The 20,964-nt window shown below is 38.8% G+C and overlaps 1 protein-coding gene across 5 annotated transcripts; it reads left to right on the plus strand.

Annotated features, from left to right (window-relative positions):
• Positions 1 to 372: 372 nt before the first annotated feature.
• On the plus strand, positions 373 to 15,734 carry LOC107814951 (chromatin-remodeling ATPase INO80). Of its 5 annotated transcripts, none has more exons than XM_075233639.1 (24): positions 373 to 553; positions 686 to 750; positions 2,502 to 2,589; positions 2,917 to 3,301; positions 3,430 to 3,865; positions 3,969 to 4,169; positions 4,278 to 4,388; positions 5,006 to 5,424; positions 5,547 to 5,655; positions 5,749 to 5,829; positions 5,943 to 6,115; positions 7,369 to 7,494; positions 8,583 to 8,744; positions 8,830 to 8,887; positions 9,381 to 9,611; positions 9,744 to 9,890; positions 11,150 to 11,707; positions 11,792 to 12,049; positions 12,157 to 12,264; positions 13,513 to 13,607; positions 13,682 to 13,838; positions 14,270 to 14,467; positions 14,616 to 14,771; positions 15,034 to 15,734. In XM_075233639.1, the coding sequence occupies exons 2-24, from the start codon at positions 703 to 705 to the stop codon at positions 15,352 to 15,354; spliced, it is 4,626 nt and encodes a 1,541-aa protein (XP_075089740.1). In that variant the 5' UTR covers positions 373 to 553; positions 686 to 702; the 3' UTR covers positions 15,355 to 15,734. The 5 variants fall into 5 exon arrangements, with proteins under 5 accessions (XP_075089740.1, XP_075089742.1, XP_075089739.1 ...); XM_075233641.1 differs by having other exon boundaries at positions 14,619 to 14,771; XM_075233638.1 differs by having other exon boundaries at positions 391 to 750.
• The last annotated feature ends 5,230 nt before the right edge of the window (positions 15,735 to 20,964 follow it).

The raw sequence follows: 20,964 nt of genomic DNA on the forward strand, positions 1-20,964 counted from the left end.
AATACTTTATGTTATAAAATCTTTTTTTCTTCGAATAATGTTATTTGGGACATGTAACCCTTATATCATGATTCATGGTTAATGAATCCATAGTTAACACCAAGGATTGTGGTTGTGTGATTCCTGCACTTTTAATTAAGGGTCTCGAGTTTAAACTCGAGCCTTATAAATTAAAAAAAATATCTTGATAGGAGTGCTTCTCTATTTAATAGTCCTTACGTGGGTCGAACTCGAATTAGTTAGAGCATAAAGTGATACCAGAATTAAACACCTAATGAAAAATAAAAAAAAAGAAGAATCATTATTAGCTTAATTATTATTAATGATTTAATTATTGAAAAAGAAAAGCTCCTTTCCTCCATCACAACAAACACTGAGGCAGAGAAAGAAAGAGCTCGGATATTAAAAGAGTGGTCACTATAGCGCACGTTAACCAAAGTTAACTCTCTATGGCGCACATTAGCATATACCAATGTCTTCACCACCTCCTCTTCTCTCTTCTTTCTCGTTACACCCATCACCTTTCTCCTTATCCCTCGTTTTCTCCTTTAGGGTTAGGGTTCTCTCTTCTCTTATTCTCCTTTACTATTAGTATTACAATTACAAATTCCTCTCTTCAAATTTTTCTTTTTCCGCTATTTTTATTTATTGTACCGAATGCTTGTCCGCGCTGTTGTTTTTTCAGCTCAAACAACATAATTCATGGACCCAAAGAGGCGATATTCCTACTCGAATCTCTTCAATCTTGAGGTACCTTTTATGGGTTTTGCTCTACTCTCAGAAGGGTGTCTTGTGGTACTAAAATCTCGGTAGTTTGAGTTAGGATAAGTTTGTGGTAAATTGGGAATTTGATGGTTAATTCTTCGAGAAAGTTATGTTTTTGCCTTTTTCATAGTGATTGTTTTTTTAGATATAATATGAAGTGGGCTTTGTTCGGTTCTCAAAAGGGTGTCTTGTGATATTAAAATCTTCATTGTTAATGTTAGCATGATTTTGTTACAAATTAGGGATTTGATGGCTAAATTTGCTAGAGATTTTGTTTTTGTTGCATGTTTGTAGGTATCTCTTTTGGGTTTTGCTCTACTCTTAAAAGGGTGTCTGTGATGTTAAAATCTTGGTAGTTAGTTTAGAATAATTTTGTAATGAAACTAGGGATTTGATTGTTAATACTTCATTAAAGTTCAGTTTTTTTGCATGTTTGGAGTGATTTTTCATTTAATATGAACTGGGTTTTTGTTGGAATTTCATTTGGTGTGTGGAGCTTGTGAATTTATATGGGTTTTGTTCTATGCTCAAAATGGCGTCTTGCTAAAATTCTGGCAATTAGTGTTTTTTGAGGTATCCTTTGTGGGTTTTGCTCTACTCTCAATAGGGTGTCTTGTGATATAAAAATCTTAATTGTTAGTGTTAGGATAACCTTTTTTACAAATAAGGGATTTGATTGTTAAAACTTCTAGAAGTTTATATTTTTGGCTAGTTTGTAGTGCTTTTTGAGGTATCTTTTATGGGCTTTGCTCTATTCTCAAAAAGGTGTCTTCTGATATTTAAGTCTTGGTAGTTTGTGTTAGGATAATTTTGTTACAAATTAGGGATTTGATGGTTAGTTTTTTCGAGAAGGTTTAGTTTTTTCTTTTGCATGTTTGTAGTGATTTATGATTTATGCGAGGTTTTGTTCCATTCTCAAAATGGTGTCTTGTGATATTAAAATCTTGCTAGTTAGTGTTAGGATAATTTTGTCACAAATTAGGGTATGGTTAAGTCTTGAAGAGTGTTTTTTCTTGCATGTTTGGAGTGATATTTTATCTATACCTCAAGATTGAAGAGATTCGATGGTTAATTCTTCATGAAAGTTTAGTTTTTTGCTTGTTTGTAGTGATTTTCAATTTAATTTGAACTGGGTTTCTCTTGGAATTTCAGTTGGGTTCTCAAAATAGTGTCTTGCTTTATTAAAATCCAAATAGCTACTTTTTGTCCCGTTTAATCGTTTAAGCCCAAGGAAAGGAAAATGTTACTTTCGGATCAGGAATAATAAATAAAATGGAAACAAGATAAAATCTTATATCAAAACGACTTCTGGCAGCGAATTGAAAGCTAAGTAGTGGGAATTCTAAAGATTCCCCGGGGGAAAAATAGAGATGTCTCCTATGTTACCCATAATATGTGGAAGTATCGACGTAATTTCATAGAGTCATTCGGTCTGCTCCACGACTAAGTATACCCATTCAGACTCGCTTTTGTTCAATTATAAAAAAAAAGCACTTTGATGAAGATTTATAGCATTAAAATCCTGGTAATTAGTATTACTGTTGGGACATTGTGTGGGGGATTTCTTTTGGTGTATTCTTCGAGAAAATCTATTTATATTTGCTTGTTTCTAGATATTTTTAATTTGTTTGAGCTGGGTTTTTCTTCGAATTTCAGTTGGGTGTGCGGAAGTTCTTAATTTAGTTAAAGTGTGGATCTTATTTTACTCCCTTTAATTTTTTTTTTTTTTTGGATAGTCATTGATTAACTTCCAGCTGCCCCAACTGGATGATGATTTTGATCATCACGGGAATAGTAGTCAGGATGAGAGCAGAGGTAGCCCAGGTAGACATTCTTTCTTGACATTGTTTTTTTTTCTTTTCTTTTAAATTGAATTCTTTATTATTTGGGTCGATGAGTATGACCAATTAGGACTAAAATTGTGTACTTATAAAAAAATTATGTCCGATTAGGACTAAATTTGTGACTGATAACACATTCTTTTCACTAAGAATCAGTTATTACTAATATTGGTCCAAAAGAAAGAAATCTTTGAGTTAGCAAATGCACACTCTTTATCCTATTATAATGCAAATTTGACTTTCTTTAGGTAATGAAAGTTAAGCTAATGCAGTGTTGTAATAATCAGCCACATCTTATGTTGGTTGATAGGTGGAGCACCCAGGAACCGGAGTAATGGTATAATGTCTGGTAGGGAGTTGAAGAAAAAGAGGCGGACTTCATATAGTAGTGATGAAGACGGGGATGGGGACAGAGGTTATAATACCCATATTTCAGAGGAAAGGTATAGAGCAATGCTGGGAGAACACGTTCAAAAGTATAAGAGGAGGCTTGGTAATTCCTCAGCAAGCCCTGCGGCTACTCGTAATGGGGTGCCTGCGATGAGAAGTGGTGGAGGATCAAGAGACCAGAAATCAACAAATGATCATAGAGGAGCACTCAGACTTGACTCTGCATCAGAATTTTTTAACAATAGCACTCAGAAGTTAGGGAACCATATTCAGTCTGATTTTCCAGGACCATATGGTGGTGATAGGTTTGTCTCTCTGCTTTCGCCTAATCTTTTGAAATGAATGCTAATATGTTTACCCAAGTTGTTTTTTATTTTTTATTTTAAGCCTCCAAAAGGTAAAGTGTGTCACCTCATTTTTCGAATTTTTGCAGATCTATTTATGAACCTGCTTTCTTGGATCTCGGGGAGGACATCACATACAGGATCCCTCCACCCTATGAAAAGCTGGCAACATTATTGAATTTGCCAACCATGTCAGATATTCAAGTTAATGAAATTTACCTCAAGGGTACACTTGATTTGGAGACTTTGGCTGCAATGATGGCTTCTGATAAGAGACTTGGGCCCAAACGTCAAGCAGGTATGAGTGATCCCAAACCCCAATTTGAATCTCTTCAGGCACGGTTGCGAGCCCAGCCAGCTAATAGTGCCGGTCAGAAATTCAGTCTGCAAGTCAGCGAAGCTGCATTAGAGGCTTCTTCCATCCCTGAGGGGGCTGCAGGAGGTATACGGCGTTCTATATTGTCAGAGGGTGGTGTCTTACAGGTTTATTATGTGAAAGTGTTAGAGAAAGGAGACACCTATGAGGTCAGTAATTCTCTTTAACATTGCAGTTCAGTTTTTGTTTATCTCATAGCTATATGGGCATCAGTCATGTTGCTTACATATGAGTGGTCATTTGGAGCTGCAGATTATTGAGCGTAGTCTACCCAAAAAGCCAAAACTGAAGAAGGATCCTTCTGTGATTGAGAAGGAAGAAATGGATAAGATTGGAAAATATTGGATAAACCTTGTCAGGAAAGAAATCCCAAAACATCATAAGATATTCATCAATTTCCACAGGAAGCAATTGACTGATGCCAAGAGGTTTTCAGAAACTTGTCAGAGAGAGGTAAGCGCGTCCTGGATCTTGTTGAACAAATTTGTGTGCGATTCTGCAAATTTCCATGCTAGTTATCTTTTGGACGTTCTTACTTGAGTGGTGGGTTCCCTTTTTCAGGTAAAAATGAAAGTTAGCAGATCACTTAAGGTGATGAGAGGTGCTGCAATTCGTACAAGGAAACTTGCTAGGGACATGCTCGTGTTTTGGAAGAGAGTTGACAAGGAGATGGTACTTAAATTCTACCTTTTTGACATTATTTCATAGTGAACTTTTTGCTATTATGGTATGTATGAGAAGTTGCTATTCGAGAGCAACCTGAGCAGCCGGAGAGGAGGGAGCGAGGAAAAGTCAGCCATGGTTACCTGCATTCTTTTTTCAAGTATGGTTAGCTGCATTCTTAATTAGCAAAGATGCAGCTCTCTGTTTTGATGGTTTTCAGACTATTACCACATTGTATGTTCATCTTAGCCTGTACTATCCTGAAGAAGTAGTGAAAGGTGATAAAGATATATTCACCTATTCTGGCTCTCTAGTTCTGTCCCTATTTTATATGATAACGACATATTAAATTGATGATATTGTTGCCGTAAGAGTTTCTTTTCAGCCAATATTTTTTTGGGTTATATGTTGGTTTACCTACTAAAGCTTTGCAATGGAGTATTGATACACTTATGAGAAAAGAAAGTGTACATTTATCAGGATTAAGGACTTATAAAGATGCATGTCCTTAGTCGTGTTTCCTCTAGAAGATTGAATATGCTAAAAGAACATACTTCTTCACGAGTTTCTGCTGTTGACTGTTTGACAAGAGGACTTCCTAAGATGTAAAATTTTTAATGTTGCAGGCAGAAGTAAGGAAAAGGGAGGAAAAAGAAGCTGCAGAAGCTTTGAAGCGTGAACAGGAGCTTCGTGAAGCAAAGAGACAACAACAGAGGCTCAACTTTCTGCTATCTCAAACTGAACTTTACAGCCATTTCATGCAAAATAAATCAACTTTATCCTCTGAGGCTGTGACTTTAGGTGATGAAATGACAAATGACCAAGAAATGTTGTTAAGTTCCAGTGAAGCTAGACCTGGAGAGGAAGAGGATCCTGAAGAGGCTGAGCTGAGAAAAGAGGCCTTGAAAGCTGCACAGGATGCAGTTTCAAAGCAGAAAATGATGACAAGTGCATTTGATAGTGAATGTCTGAAGCTGCGGCAAGCTGCTGAAATTGAACCCTCCCAGCAAGATGCCGCAGCCGCTAACATAGACTTATTGCATCCGTGAGTTTTTAAGCTCCTCTGAGATATCGTCTTTCTTCTTTTGCTGAGAGATTGTAGTGGCACAAATTTTGTTGCTCCACTCTCTGACTGTACTGACTCACTGTGTTTCGGTGTACCTTTAGGTCAACCATGCCTGTGGCATCAACAGTACAGACACCAGACATATTCAAGGGTACTCTTAAAGAGTATCAATTGAAAGGCCTCCAGTGGCTTGTAAATTGTTACGAGCAGGTAAGTTGTCATTTTCCTGAAAGTTGATCTTTTTGCTCAACCTCTATGGAGATTTTGCTTGGCTGGCTTATAACATTCAACTTTATCTGTCAGGGTTTAAATGGCATTCTTGCTGATGAGATGGGTCTTGGCAAAACTATCCAGGCCATGGCTTTCTTGGCTCATTTGGCAGAAGTAAGCGATCTAGTTGTTCATGTTTTATTTATCAACTGTCTTGTAGTAAATTATCATATCAAAAATCTTTCTGGCTGAGAAGTCCAGTAACTTGGCTTCATTGAGCTCTGCAGGACAAGAATATATGGGGTCCCTTTTTAGTTGTTGCTCCTGCATCAGTCTTGAACAACTGGGCTGATGAAATTGGTCGTTTCTGCCCTGATCTAAAAACTCTTCCATATTGGGGAGGGTTACAAGAGCGAATGGTACTTCGGAAGAATATTAACCCAAAACGTCTATATCGACGGTAATTTCATTTGGCTTTGGTTATTACTATACATAATACAGGAGTAATGGACTTGCCTACACTTTTGGTTCTTTCATGTCTCCCTCATTTCTTGAATTTGCTTTCTCTTTTTAGATGAGACAGTATCATTATGGCATCAAGTAGATGCAAATAGTACAAAAGATAGTAAATTCAAAAGTGTGTTTGTTAGCTCCATATGCTGGAGTTCTTGGGAAGTTAGTAGGTCCATCAGGAAAAATCTGGAAAGTGATTCCCTGCCTGTATTTTTTGGTGTATCTGGACAGAAAGGAATTGAAGATGTTTTGATGGAATATCAACTCCTAATCACACTCTCAAGGCTAATTGTCTTTCATTTTTATATAGCTGGAGTAATCTCTTTCCTGTAAACTCCACTGATAAGTTTTTGGATGAGGCAATATCATTAATGGCATCAAGTAGATCCATCTATTACCAAATCCCATTTTCCTTAGCATTGTGATGAGGAATTGCCAGTTGAGTTGATCAAAGGCCTTCTCTATGTCCAACTTACATAGGATGCCTGATTCCCCTCTCTTCAGTTTCCAGTCAAGAACTTCGTTGGCAATTAAGGCTGCATCTGCGATTTGCCTGCCTTTGATGAAGGCATTTTGATGTCCAGAAATAAGTTTCCTAATCACTTTTTTCAATCTTTCAGCCAGTAACTTTGCAGCTATTTTAAAGACACTTCGGCTGATTGGTCTATAATCCTTTAGCTGAATTTGCTATTCTTTTCTTTGTTCATTGACATTCTTGCTTGGTAAGGCACTTTTAATTTGATGATGAATATTGATGAGGCAAATATTGCTTCATAAAACTGAGCTGCTTATTGCTTGAAGCATCAAAGTCAATCATAGGTTAGATGATGGTTTTTGCACCTAGGAATATAGCAGTATGACAAGTATTGCAAAGAAAGGGTGGGAAGGTTTGGGGGATGGGGAGGTGGAGGGTATCAAATAAATGTCAAGAAGTCTTGAGTTAATTAAAATTTTTAATCGAAGTTGTTAATCAGAATAATGAGCAACTGCTTAACACGGGGAGGCTTTAGATCCCAATTTTGTAAAAATCGAATGGAATTTTTGGTGAACCAAGCTTATCTCGGTATTGATGGCCCAATGCAGTTGGTAATGAAGTTGATAATTGTATCTGAATTATAAAAAGCATTTCTTGTGCAGTGCAACCTCAATTGTTAGCATTTTGTTCCTCTTCTTGGTTATTTAACCAGACTTTGATTTCAGGGATGCTGGATTCCATATTCTCATTACCAGTTATCAACTGCTAGTCTCTGATGAGAAATACTTCAGACGTGTCAAATGGCAATACATGGTGCTGGATGAAGCTCAGGCAATCAAAAGCGCAAACAGGTCTGTGGTCCAGCCTTGAAAACCTTGTCCTACTGTTTGGTTTAACCGCATTAATAAGATCATTTACTGGAATGTGGTGGAAGCTAAAGCGTCTAAGCAATCCCTTGTTGAGTACCAGGACCCTTGCTTTCTAGTTGCTAGCAAACTTATTCAAAGTATTATTCTCGTTGGAAAGCTCACTAGCTACTGGGAACAACAACATATCACTTTGATTTCTTTGTAAAGCCAAAACATGCTGAACTCTACCTTCAATTATCTGAAAAACTTCTGGTCTGAGCTCAGAGCTGGTTTGCTAAAACTTGCACAATAAACGATTCTTTTTGTTGTATATGGAGTCTTGTGGTAATGCTTCATGCTGAAGAAAATCATATACAACAGCTTTGCGTTTTCTCTTTCGCTCATATGATTCAGTGTCCGTATCATGTGACTGCACAGGTTATAAGTTGATCAACTTTTAATAAGACCTGAGTTGAATGTGTAATCATTACCTTGCAAAAGAATATAAGAACATAACTATACCTTAACTAACCAAAATTACAAGCTCGGAAGCAGATATGCACATGCTATGGAACTACTGTCATTAGACCATAATAATATTTTTTGGATTACTTTAGGTTCTTTTTGTCTTGTCTTCTTGTTTGCTAGTTTTAGAAATCTTACTGCTTGGAATTGACTTAATGAGTTTCAATTGCTTTCCATGCCTGTGGATATACAAATATTTTGTTTTTCCATCTATAATATTGGAGCATAGATACAAGAGCTGTTTTCAGGTACTCTTTTATTGATTAGCCGTGTCAAATAAGCATTAGTAAGAATCAACAGGGGATGAAAATGATGACAAGAACCTCAAATACTGATTTAACTTTCATTTCTCAAATGCCACAATTTAAAACACTGGCACATTTATTTATTCATTTAAGTCTGTGCATCCATGTATCCACAATTTAAAACACTGGCACATTTATTTATTCATTTAAGTCTGTGCATCCATGTATCTTGTTGCACCTGTTGAATAATCTGAATACGGCAACAAGTTGTTAATCATAACTTCTCACTCTCATTCGATCTTGTTGTGCTCTGGTTAACAGTATACGATGGAAAACATTGTTGAGTTTCAATTGTCGAAACCGTTTGCTTCTGACTGGTACTCCAGTTCAAAATAACATGGCTGAGCTCTGGGCGCTCCTCCACTTTATTATGCCTACTTTATTTGATAGCCACGAACAATTCAACGAATGGTTTTCAAAAGGGTATGTATGTTTCAGTATAAGGTGTTTCTTGCTTTAATGTATCAGTTGTCCATCCTGGTGATAATTCTTTGTGCTTTCTGATCAGAATTGAGAACCACGCAGAGCATGGTGGGACATTGAACGAGCACCAGCTCAGCCGGCTGGTGAGGGATCTTTGCTTTGTAGTTGTTTATGACAATCCAATATCCTAAGATACAGCTGCCTTATGACCTACAACAATTCAATTTCTTTCTGAGGAATGTTTCCTGTCATTTTGACTTGACTAAAAATGGACATATAGTACACATTGTCATCTTTTATATTTTAGTTTGTCAAGAACACTCCATGAACTCCTTTTTAAGTTTCTTTTATTTGCATATTCTCATCTTGTATATTTCTGGTGTCAAGAACATCGCTCTAGTATTTAGTTAGAAGAAACATCCTTGTTATGTGGTTATTGTTGCTATTCATGGATGTCAATCTTATCTGGAATTTTTTGGATGGTAATTCATCAAATCCTGTCATAATATCTCCATCTTTCTTCTCTCTGTTAATCTGAATAATATTAGTATATTTTCTTAGGTAAAGTCTAATATCTTCTTAGGTAACTAGACTTTCCATCTTGATGCATTTCTTCTTTCTGAATCTTCTGAACAGCATGCCATTTTAAAACCCTTCATGCTGCGACGGGTTAAAAAGGATGTGGTTTCTGAGTTGACTGGGAAAACTGAAATCACAGTGCACTGTAAGTTGAGTTCTCGCCAGCAGGCATTTTATCGAGCAATAAAAGACAAGATATCCCTTGCTGAGTTGTTTGATAGCAGCCGTGGGCATCTCAATGAGAAGAAAATTCTAAACCTGATGAATATTGTTATCCAGCTAAGGAAGGTGATCAATCTCTTTCTTTACTGCTCTTTCGTGTTGCATCACCTGATAATTTTATAGTGGTTCCATAGTAGTGTTATTTTTTCCAAAGTTTTTTCACCAAGTGCTTTTATTTCTCTTGTTGGAAAATGCCAGGTGTGCAACCATCCAGAGCTGTTTGAGAGAAATGAAGGAACTTCTTATTTCTATTTTGGAGAGGTTCCAAACTCACTTCTACCTCCTCCCTTCGGGGAGCTGGAGGATGTATTCTATTCTGGCGGTCGAAGTGCTGTTACATACCAGGTACTCCTTAGATCACTTTATGCTTCTTGTTTGGTATTATTATTGTTTATATGTACACAGAAAGCTGTCTGATTCAATGCAGTCATTTAATGGCATAGTGCATAGACAGCCCCTTGAACTTGTCAAAAATTTTCATTTATACACCTCGAGTGTGACCTATTGAACACTTAACCTATGTGCTAAATGTACCTATTGAACACAATACTAACAGTCTCCAGGCACGTGAATCTCAAACGCAGATGACATGGAGATTAAACAAATGAGACGATGAAAAGTGGAATTGAGACCAAATAATAATCCAAAAAAAGGGAACTATCCTAGCTGGATTGTTTACCGCAATAAAAAAACCTTTCAGATTGCTACAAACTCCCCCCGGTCACTCTTCATCCACCATCATGCCGACACTACTGTTCCTACTTCACCGTCGTTCTACCACCTGGAACCAAACTCCTGCGGCATCAACTTCCTTGTTGAGAGAGCTGCTTGGAACACTATTTTCTGCAGATAATTTGATAAGACATCAGCTGGTGTTTTTTATGTGAAGGAGTGGTGAAGATGGTTAATCATTACTCATTTCTCTGTAACATACCAACACAGCTATGGACTTTTTGAGATTCTCTTTGGTGCTAACAATACAATGTCTAGGACTGTTTTTTTTTTTTGATGAAGTAAGGTGTTCCATTAAAAAGCATCAAGAAGATGCATAGTCTAAGACTGTTGTTTAACTCTTCAATGCTGGAAGGGGAAGGGCAGAGGTTAAAATGTAATCCCATAGGCTGTTATGCGGACAATGTGGAGAGAACCAAATCGAAGTCCATGTGATGGAATAAGAAATTACTTGATCAGATTTATGCTATTGTGCTTTTTGTACACTTCTGGATTACACTAGAGATAATGCTGGTTGGATTATGTAGATTGGAGCTTCAGTCTACAGTTCTATTTACCTCTTTCTACTCCCTATTTGCTTACTGTCAATAAAATTCACTTATCTACAGAAAATAGAAGATTATGTAGAAACTATCACAAAAGAACGTGGAGAACAAGTTATTGTTTACTCTGGAGCTCAATTTTACTAGAACATGTCAAGTAAATCCAATTTTATGAATTGAATCGGCTAGAGCCAGTTCAGCAAGATGATTCTTGCTGATATTCCTAAATATATGCATGTGGAAACGGTGAAATGTTGGCTAAGTAGGACTTCTTAATAATCAGGAAATTTCATGCTTATTGAACTTACTCTTCGTATAAATCCCTTTCAGATACCAAAGCTGGTTTACCGGGAAGCTCTCGGATCGAGCATGCTTCACTCAACTATGGCCCAAGGTGTAAGAAAAGAATTATTTGATAAGTACTTTAACATATATTCTCCGGAGAATGTTCACCGCTCGATACTGCAAGAAGTACACAAGTCAGATGTTGGCTATATACGGAGCGGAACATTTGGTTTTACTCGGTTAATTGATATGTCACCTATGGAGGTTTCATTTTCGGCAACTGGTTCTTTCTTGGAAAAATTGTTATTCTCAATTGTGAGAAGCAACCGACAATTTTCAGATGAAATTTTGGACTTGCTGATGGAGTCTGAGGATGATGATCTCTATTTTAGTCACCTTGGACGGGACAAAGTAAGAGCAGTGACACGAATGTTATTGCTTCCATCTAGGACAGGAACAGATTTATTAAGAACAAGACGTGCCACAGGTCCTGGTGATGCACCATTTGAAGCTTTGGTCATGGAACATCAGGATAGGCTTTTATCTAATGTTAATCTCTTACATTCCATATACTCCTTCATTCCTAGAACAAGAGCACCCCCTGTAAGTGGTATTACATTGTTTGCTCTTACTTTGTGCTCTCCATGCATAAGCAATTGGTTACTAACTACCAGATGTATCTTGTAGATAAATGCTCATTGCTCGGATAGAAATTTTGCTTACAAAATGCTCGAGGAACTACACCATCCATGGATTAAGAGGTTGTTGGTTGGGTTTGCACGCACATCGGAATATAATGGTCCTAGGAAGCCAGGTGTCACACACCATTTAATACAAGAGATAGACTCTGAATTACCTGTCTCACAACCTGCTCTTCAGCTTACATACAAAATATTCGGGTCATGTCCACCTGTGCAACCATTTGACCCTGCAAAGATGCTAACAGTATGTTATCTTTTCCATTGATGTATCCCTTCTCTTTTCCTTTCCTCTTTAATACATCTATGTGCCTTTAAGCACATACAGTATCTAAATATCCTATGTAATTACAGGACTCAGGGAAGCTTCAAACACTTGACATACTATTAAAGCGCTTGCGGGCAGGGAACCACCGTGTTCTTCTCTTTGCACAAATGACAAAAATGTTGGATATTATAGAGGTATTTGAATCTTTCTGCTGCTCCTTGGCGGTTTAGATTTGTCTTTTTGTAATGCTATGATGCTAGTAGCAGTGGCAGTTTCTCTGCCTATGCAACTGTATGTTTGTATTTGGTTTTAGCTTTGGAGAGTTGAAAAGAGTGTGACTCTGAGGGAAAGCAAGTTTACTGGTAGTCTCAGCCATGCTTTGGTTCATTAACCATAGCTGGTATAAATGCAAAATGCAGCTTGCATGTAAAACTTTTGTGAAGCTATTAAATTGATTGAAAATAACCATGTGTTGCTAAATTAAGCACTGCTATAATGTTTGTCATGTAGTACCTTTTCCCGTGTTTCGGTGCTTTATAGTACAGGTTCTCTTCCGCCATCAATGCGTGGGAGAGGCTTGTAGCTCATCTTGGAATAACTGTTTGATAACAGATACTTAGACCCCACCTATGCATAAACAATGAGTTCTGAGTGTCGCTTTCTTTTGACGTCGTAACGCCTACCAAGCTTAGGTTAGATTGAATCATGGAGTAGTTTCTTGCTAAGTTGCGCGTCGATTTTGGTGCCGTCCCCATCCCGATAGGAGATGGGGACGGGAGCGGGAGCGGGATACGTCCCGGATTCGGTCAACTAACTTTGGACACTTTGACCGGAGTCCATCGACAAATTTGGGAGAAAACTTGAGATTTTGATTTCTTAAAATAAAAAATAAAACAGATTTAGGAGAATGAAAGAATAATGATTATCTTGGAGAATGAAAGAGTGAATTCTATAATATACATGTAACTTTTCACAGAATATCTCTCAAAATTTACAATATTTTTATAGCTCTATTTTTTATTAGCCGAATCCCCGCACCCGTATCCGCACCCCGAATCTTAAAATTTAGATTTTGCCGAATCCGATACCCGGATCCGTCCCCGTATCGGATACCCGCACCCGAGTCCGAACAACTTAGGTTTCTTGAGCATACTATGTGAAACTAAGCATACAACAATAATAACAACATTAACAACTATGCTTTATGCTTCATAGTTCTTATCATATGAAGTTATATGAAGCTGTTGTTGAGACTCTTGTATTGGTTTCTCTATTTGCTTCTTTCGTCTTATAATGGACTCAGTTTGCAAAGACCAGAGTATGTTTTCTACTGCAACATAACCCCATGACTAGGAAAGTTTGCATTTGTAATGGATCTAAAATTGCGAGGATAAAGAAACTCTTCACTTGTGAGATTGCTAATATTTTCACCTGTTTTGCAGGACTACATGCACTACAGGAAATATAAGTACTTGAGGCTTGATGGATCTTCCACTATAATGGATAGACGAGACATGGTCAAAGATTTCCAGCATCGGTATGTTTTGAATTCGAAGGAACTTATAATCCATTTTTTTATATTTGTACTGACTAATGTTGATTTCCTCGTAGGAGCGACATTTTTGTGTTCTTGCTGAGCACAAGAGCAGGCGGCCTTGGTATCAACTTGACAGCTGCTGACACAGTCATCTTCTATGAGAGTGACTGGAATCCAACTTTAGATTTACAGGCAATGGATAGAGCTCATAGGCTAGGTCAAACTAAGGATGTAAGGTTTCCACTTCTACATTTTCTTTTTTGGACCATGAAGCTCTACTTCTAAAGATAACGATATCTTATCTTCTTTTCCTGGTCATTGCTGCTTTTAGAAGAAATCATAAAGGATGATTAAGAACTTGTTTGCATCTAAGATAATCCAGTTTAGCTAATCAGTTAGTTTATGAAGCAAAGTTCCAGTAGTCGATGCACCAGCATTTCTTTTATCAGACATTAAAATGAGCAATAAAAAAGTTCCACCTATCATTATCTTCAGAGGTCACTTTCTCTTACCTTTTCCATGTATTCGTTATTCCTTTTTTTTTTTTTTTTCTGATTGTTGTATCCACATTCTTCCGGTGAAACAACACTATAATATTTGCAAATGGCCCCTCTCGTCATGTGATCATGTTTTCCTATGTAAAGAGATTATTTCACTTGCAGGTTACTGTTTATCGCTTAATCTGTAAAGAGACTGTTGAAGAGAAAATTCTGCAGAGAGCCAGTCAGAAGAATACCGTGCAACAGCTTGTCATGACAGGAGGACATGTTCAGGGTGACCTTTTGGCTCCAGAAGATGTCGTCTCTTTGCTGATTGATGATAAACAATTGGAGCAGAAACTGAAGGAAATTCCTCTTCAGGTGAGATATTAGAATAGTGTTCGGAATCTCCTTATGATAATTAGTTCTCCTACTTCCCTTTTATCCACCGCCCCCCCCCCCTCCCTCCCCTCCCTTTTTTCAGCTTATTTCTTGTTTCTAGTTGAGCAATATGGCGTTGGATCATTAGCAGGCAAAAGAAAGACAAAAGAGGAAAGGTGGCACCAAAGGCATACGAATTGGTGCGGATGGTGATGCATCATTAGAAGATCTTACAAACGGTGAATCTGTTGGGAATGGGGACGACACTCTTGATCCTGGGAAAGCAAAATCAAGTAGTAAAAAGGTGATTACTTCTCAGATTCGAATATTGTTTCTGATAATGACCTTTTCACGGACTTAGGTTGTCTAGTTACTCTTTCCTGCATTTCACAGTTTGACTCCTTAAAGTTACCTCCCGGTTTATAGTTGCTGCATATAATGGCTAAGTTATACTTGTACACTCGTTTCAAAATAATTGCCTTGGCTTCTTCTTGTTGCACAATGAATAAGCTCAACTGTGTTGTAAAATTTTCAATTTGACTTGATTTATAATCTTATATGTGCAGAGGAAAGGTTCCACCGACAAGCAAACCCCAAAATCGAGGCCTCAAAAGAATCCGAAAAATCTTGAATCATTATCACCCAACTCACTGATGGAAGATGATATAGATGGCTCCCCACAAAACATTGACATGCAACAAAGGCCAAAAAGACTGAAGAGGCCAACTAAGAGCGTCAACGAGAACCTTGAACCAGCATTTACTGCCACCCCTCCTATGAACCGAGAGGGGAACCATAACTATTCTTTGTCGGATATCAGCACCAGTGGTGGGAGAGCAGGAGCTGAGGAAGAAGCATTAAGACATAATAATCTATTAGCTGGCTGATAGTATGACAAATGCATTATTATGTCTTATTTTTTGTTGAGCTATCGAGTCTTTCTTCCCTGAGGGATTCAAGTGCAGGCTTGGACAGCAGAAACCCGTTCTGCTGGAAAAACGCAGTAGCAGAATGAGGAAGTGCAGAATTGTATATTGGTTGTACAGAATATTCATAGGACTCCGAGCACGAGACTTCTTGGCTGCTATACTTGAAGCATGGTGATGTACAGTAGGCACTCATTTGTACCTTTTTTGTTAAATAGTAAAAGTTAATGTAATCAGCCAATAGTTGGCAAAATGTTCTCCTGGAGGAGATATTTTTGTTGACAATGTAATCACAAGGAATGATCTTATAGAGCCATTAAAAGAAGAATTCTTGGTGTTCATAGGGCTATAGTTGTAACCATTAGTCCGTTTGCTTCTTTAAGATGATATTGATCATCTACACATTGCTCCGATTACTTAACATTAAAAGCCAATGCTTTAACAATTTGTAACTCAAGCTACAAACGGTTGCTCCAGCATATGATTTCAGTCCCGTGACTCGAATTCGAGATTTGTAGTTAAAAGAAGCTGTTACCATTTCATAGCACCATTTAGGGTGTGTTTGGTACGAAGAAAAATATTTTTCAATTTTTTCATGTTTGGTTGACATAAATGTGTTGGAAAACATTTTCCTTATGAATTCATTTTCCTCCAATTGGAGGAAAATGTTTTCCTTATCAAGAGAAGGGAAAACATTTTCCGAAACTTCTTCTCAACCTTTCCCACCCCACCTCCTCTCTCCAATTTTTTTTTTTTTTAAATTTCATTTTTTTTAATTTCAAATTTTTATTTTTTCGTTATTCTGCACCACCTCCATTGCCCCCACCCCCAATGCCCCCCCTCTTCCCAACACATTTTTTTTTACTTTTTGTTATGTAATTTTAAATTTTTGTTTATTTATTTTTTCTGTACGATCGGCTTGCATCTCGTTTACGGTAATATCTAATCAGCTCATTTTCAGATCTGATCTCTTTTTAGAACTGTCTTTTCTTTTAACGTATTTTTTTTCTTCATTGATTGAGCTGCTATGAACGCCATTTTCACTGTAAGAACTAATACCTTCCACCGCAAATCTCTCTCTTTATATTTAAATCATTTTTTCCCCTTTTGTGTTCTCGTTTTATATCTTTTAGCTTCTAAAAATCTCCGATCTGCTTCATCCAAGCTCAGATCTATCTCTGTGGTAAGTTTCTAGTTCCAATTTGCTAAATCTTTTTCAACAGAGTTTTTCACTAGATTTCTTTTTCAGAATTAATTAATATTTTGAAAATATAAGCTCCGAACAACAGCTAACTTCTGTTGTCTTCTTCTGTTGCAACTAATAAAAAATGATTTTTTCTATTTAATTAGTATAATTTCGATTTGTTTTAATTTATAGAAGAATACTCATTATTTCTTAATTTATAGTAGTTATCAAGTGTTCTGGCAATATATTTCATTAGATATTTGTGTAGTTCTCTGCTTTTTCCCTACATTTCCCCTACTACTATCAGGGCTACACCAGTGGTAGCAGTGACAACCCTTTTTGGTTTTCGTGTCGTGGTATTTTCTGTGTTTTCAGGGAAATTCTCGAAGTTGTGGAGACAAGTTGGGCGCACGAGCACTAGCAAAGGAGAGCAACTAGGACGAGCGTCCGCAACGGGCGGTGGGAAGCGGTGCGTGAGTGTACAACTACATCAAGTACAACAAATCAACACAGGTTTGGTTCTCGGGAGTTGGTACCTCCCATTCTACTGTTTCCCTTTTGGTGTTAGCTAAATTGGGTTACTTTGGTTCACAATAGTTCAATCATTCAACTAGTGTACTTGTAGTCACTTGTTTCCTTCTAGTTTGATTCGTCGTTCGTTGTGCACTAGTAAGTCTTCTTGAGATTTGTCGTAGGTGTAGTGGCTACAATCTGAGATGATAGATTAAGGGCATGTCCTCGGGTGTGGCAGAGTGTGGGGCCGGGTTCAGGGTGTGGGACGGGAGGTAGGGGAGGTAGAGGGGGCAAGGGAGCCTATACGTTGAGAATCAGGTCATGGAACATAGGTTCGCTAATAAGTAAGTCTATAGAGTTGGCGAAGATACTTCAGAAGAGGAAGATTAATATAACGTGTGTCCAGGAGACTAGGTGGGTTGGATCGAGGGCGAAAAACGTGGATGAGTATAAGTTATGGTACTCTGGAGTCCTGCGGGGTAAGAATTGAGTGGGTATCCTGGTAGATAACTATCTTAGAGAGTTGGTGGTAGAGGTCAGGCAGGTGAATGATAGACTAATGACTATTAAATTGGTGGTGGGTGAGTGTACTTTAAATGTCGTTAGCGCGTACGCGCCGCAAGCAGGCTTGGATGAGGAGATTAAAAGGCGTTTTTGGGAGGGGTTGGATTACATCGTTCGTAGTATTCCGCTTTCGGAGAGGTTATTCATAGGAGGAGATTTCAATGGTCATATTGGGTCGTCTGCAGTTGGTTATACTGAGGTACATGGCGGCTTTGGTGTCGGGGAGCGGAACGGAGGGGGCACTTCGTTGTTGGACTTTGCCAAGGCATTCGATCTAGTGATTGCGAACTCAAGTTTTCCGAAGCGGGATGGAGCATTTGGTTACTTACAAAAGTTCGGTGGCGAAGACTCAGATTGACTATCTCCTCCTCAGGAGATGGGACAGAAGGTTGTGCGAGGATTGCAAAGTTATCCCAGGTGAGACCCTAGCAACGCAACATAGGCTTTTGGTGATGGACATTGGTATTAGGATAAGGAGGAAGAAAAGGTCAGTACGAGGCTGTCCGAGGATTAGGTGGGGCGCCTTGACTAAGGATAAAGCTCAGGAGTTGGAAGGACGGTTATCGGCAATGGGAGCTTGGAGAAGTAGTGGGGATGCAAACACTATGTGGTCGACGACGGCTGATTGTATAAGGAAGGCGACGAGAGAGGTGTTAGGGATATCTTCGGGCCGCACCGGTGGCCACAAAGGAGACTGGTGGTGGAATGCAGTTGTCCAAGATAAAGTGGAAGCGAAGAAGGCGGCGTACCTGCAGTTCGTAGGGAGCTCTGGAGAGGAGGAGAAGAGAGTGAACAGTGAGAGATATAAGGTAGCTTGGAAGGAGGCGAAGATGACAGTAATAGAGGCTAAGACGACAGCTTTTGCTCATCTATATGAGGAACTAGGGAACAAAGGAGGGGAGAAGAAGTTATTCCGACTCGCTAAGGTGAGAGAGGACGGCTCGGGATCTGGACCAAGTGAGGTGCATAAAAGATGATGACGACAAAGTTTTGATGGGGGATGACCAGATTAAGAGGAGATGACAGACCTACTTTCATAAACTTCTAAATGAAGAAGGGGATCAGGATATTGTGCTAGGTGAATTGAGAAATGCCAACAACCCCCATGAATTAAGTTATTGTAGGGACATTGAGGTCGATGAGGTCATGGAGGCAGTGCATAAGATGAGGAGGGGCAGAGCTACCGGGCCAGACGAAATTCCGATTGAACTTTGGAGGTGTGTGGGTAGAGCAGACTTGGAATGACTTACTGGGTTGCTTAATGTTATATTCAAGACTAATAAGATGTCTGAAGAGTGGAGGTGGAGTACAATGGTTCCGCTGTATAAGAATAAACGCGATGTTCAGAGCTGTAACAACTATAGGGGTATCAAATTACTGAGTCATACCATGAAAGTCTGGGAGAGAGTGGTAGAAATGAGAGTGCGAAGGATGGTGTCTGTTTCAGATAACCGGTTCGGGTTCATGCCGGGGCGATCTACCACAGAAGATATCCACCTTATTAGGAGGATGATGGAACAATACAGGGATAAGAAGAAAGATCTCCACATGGTATTTATCGATCTAGAGAAAGCGTACGACATGGTTCCTAGGGAGGTCCTATGGAGATGCCTAGAGGTTAAATGGGTCCCGGTTGACTACATTAGGGTGATTAAAGACATGTATGATGGAGCTAAGACTCGGGTTAGGACAGTAGGAGGTGACTCCGACTATTTTCCGGTTGTTAGGGGGTTGCATCAAGGGTCTGCGTTCAGCTCTTTCCTATTTGCCCTGGTGATGGATGCCATAACGCATCATATTCAAGGGGAGGTGCCATGGTGCATGCTATTTGCTGATGACATAGTCCTAATTGACGAGACACGACGTGGCGTCAACGAGAGGCTAGAGGTTTGGAGACATGCCCTTGAGTCTAAAGGTTTCAGGCTAAGCAGGACGAAGACGGAATACCTCGAGTGCAAATTTGGGGCCGAGCCGACGGAAGCAGGAGTGGAAGTGAGGCTCGACTCTCAAGTCATCCCTAAGAGGGGTAGTTTCAAGTACCTTAGGTCAGTTATTCAGGGGACCAGGGAGATTGATCGGGATGTCACACACCGTATAGGGGTGGGGTGGATGAAGTGGAGGTTAGCAACGGGAGTCTTGTGTGACAAGAAAGTGCCACCGTTACTAAAAGGTAAGTTTTATAGAGCAGTAGTTAGGCCTGCTATGTTGTATGAGGCCGAATGTTGGCCGGTTAAAAATTCACACATCCAAAAGATGAAAGTAACAGAGATGAGGATGCTGAGATGGATGTGCGGGCATACAAGGATGGACAAGATTAGGAATAAAGATATTCGAGAGAAGGTGGGCATGACCCCCATGGAGGACAAGATGCGGGAAGCGAGACTCAGATGGTTCGGGCACATTCAGAGGAGGAGCACTGATGCACCAGTGAGGAGGTGTGAGCGACTGGCTGTGGTGGGCACAAGGAGAGGTAGAGGGAGACCTAAGAAGTATTGGGGGGAGGTGATCAGGCAGGACATGACACGACTTAGGATTTCTGAGGACATGGCCCTTGACAGGGAATTGTGGAGGTCGAGCATTAAGGTTGTAGGTTAGAGTGTAGTTTGTGAATATTACTACAGCGCACTAGAGTGAGACTAGCCATTTAGGAGTTAGTCTTAGGATGCTACTGATCAGCTACTGATGCAGGGCTATATCTGTTGGATATTAGTATACCTTACATCCTTTTCTCCATCCTTTTCGTATTTCCTATATTTCTTATATTGTTGTTATTTTTTTATTTTATGTTATGTATTTTATGTTATTTATTATGAGTCTATTGATAGTACTAATATATTGTCTCTTGTTGCTCTCTTGAGCCGAGAGTCTCCTGGAAACAGCCTCTCTGCCCCTCGGGGTAGGGGTAAGGTCTGCGTACATATTACCCTCCCCAGACCCCACTTGTGGGATTTCACTGGGATGTTGTTGTTATTTTTTCTGCACACAAAAAAAAATATTTTTTTATATATTTTCAGTTTTAGTTTTTTCATCTTTCGGTTTACAAGTTCAAAATTTTACAAGTTCCAAAGTTATGAGTTCGGAGGTTTATGTCTTTGAAAGTTTACGGGTTCGAAAGTTCGCGATTTTGAAAGTTTAGCGGTTCGGAAATTTATGAAATTTGTGGGTTCGAAAGTTTATGGTTTCATGTTTATTGTATCTAAATTATTTATGAATACACTTGAGAAATTATTTTTCTTAATTTGTGTACCAAACACCGGAAAATGAATAAAATTACTACTTATTTTCCAAGAAAATATTTTCTTGAAAGA

The sequence above is a fragment of the Nicotiana tabacum genome, chromosome 16 (assembly GCF_000715075.1).
Source record: "Nicotiana tabacum cultivar K326 chromosome 16, ASM71507v2, whole genome shotgun sequence".
NCBI lineage: Eukaryota > Viridiplantae > Streptophyta > Magnoliopsida > Solanales > Solanaceae > Nicotiana > Nicotiana tabacum.

Coding starts and splice junctions, on each gene's coding strand:
- LOC107814951 (XM_075233639.1), top strand. CDS start 703: ATGGACCCAAAGAGGCGATATTCCTACTCGAATCTCTTCAATCTTGAG. Junction 3,866..3,968: donor AGAAAGGAGACACCTATGAG/GTCAGTAATTCT, acceptor TTGGAGCTGCAG/ATTATTGAGCGTAGTCTACC. Junction 11,708..11,791: donor CTAGAACAAGAGCACCCCCT/GTAAGTGGTATT, acceptor TGTATCTTGTAG/ATAAATGCTCATTGCTCGGA.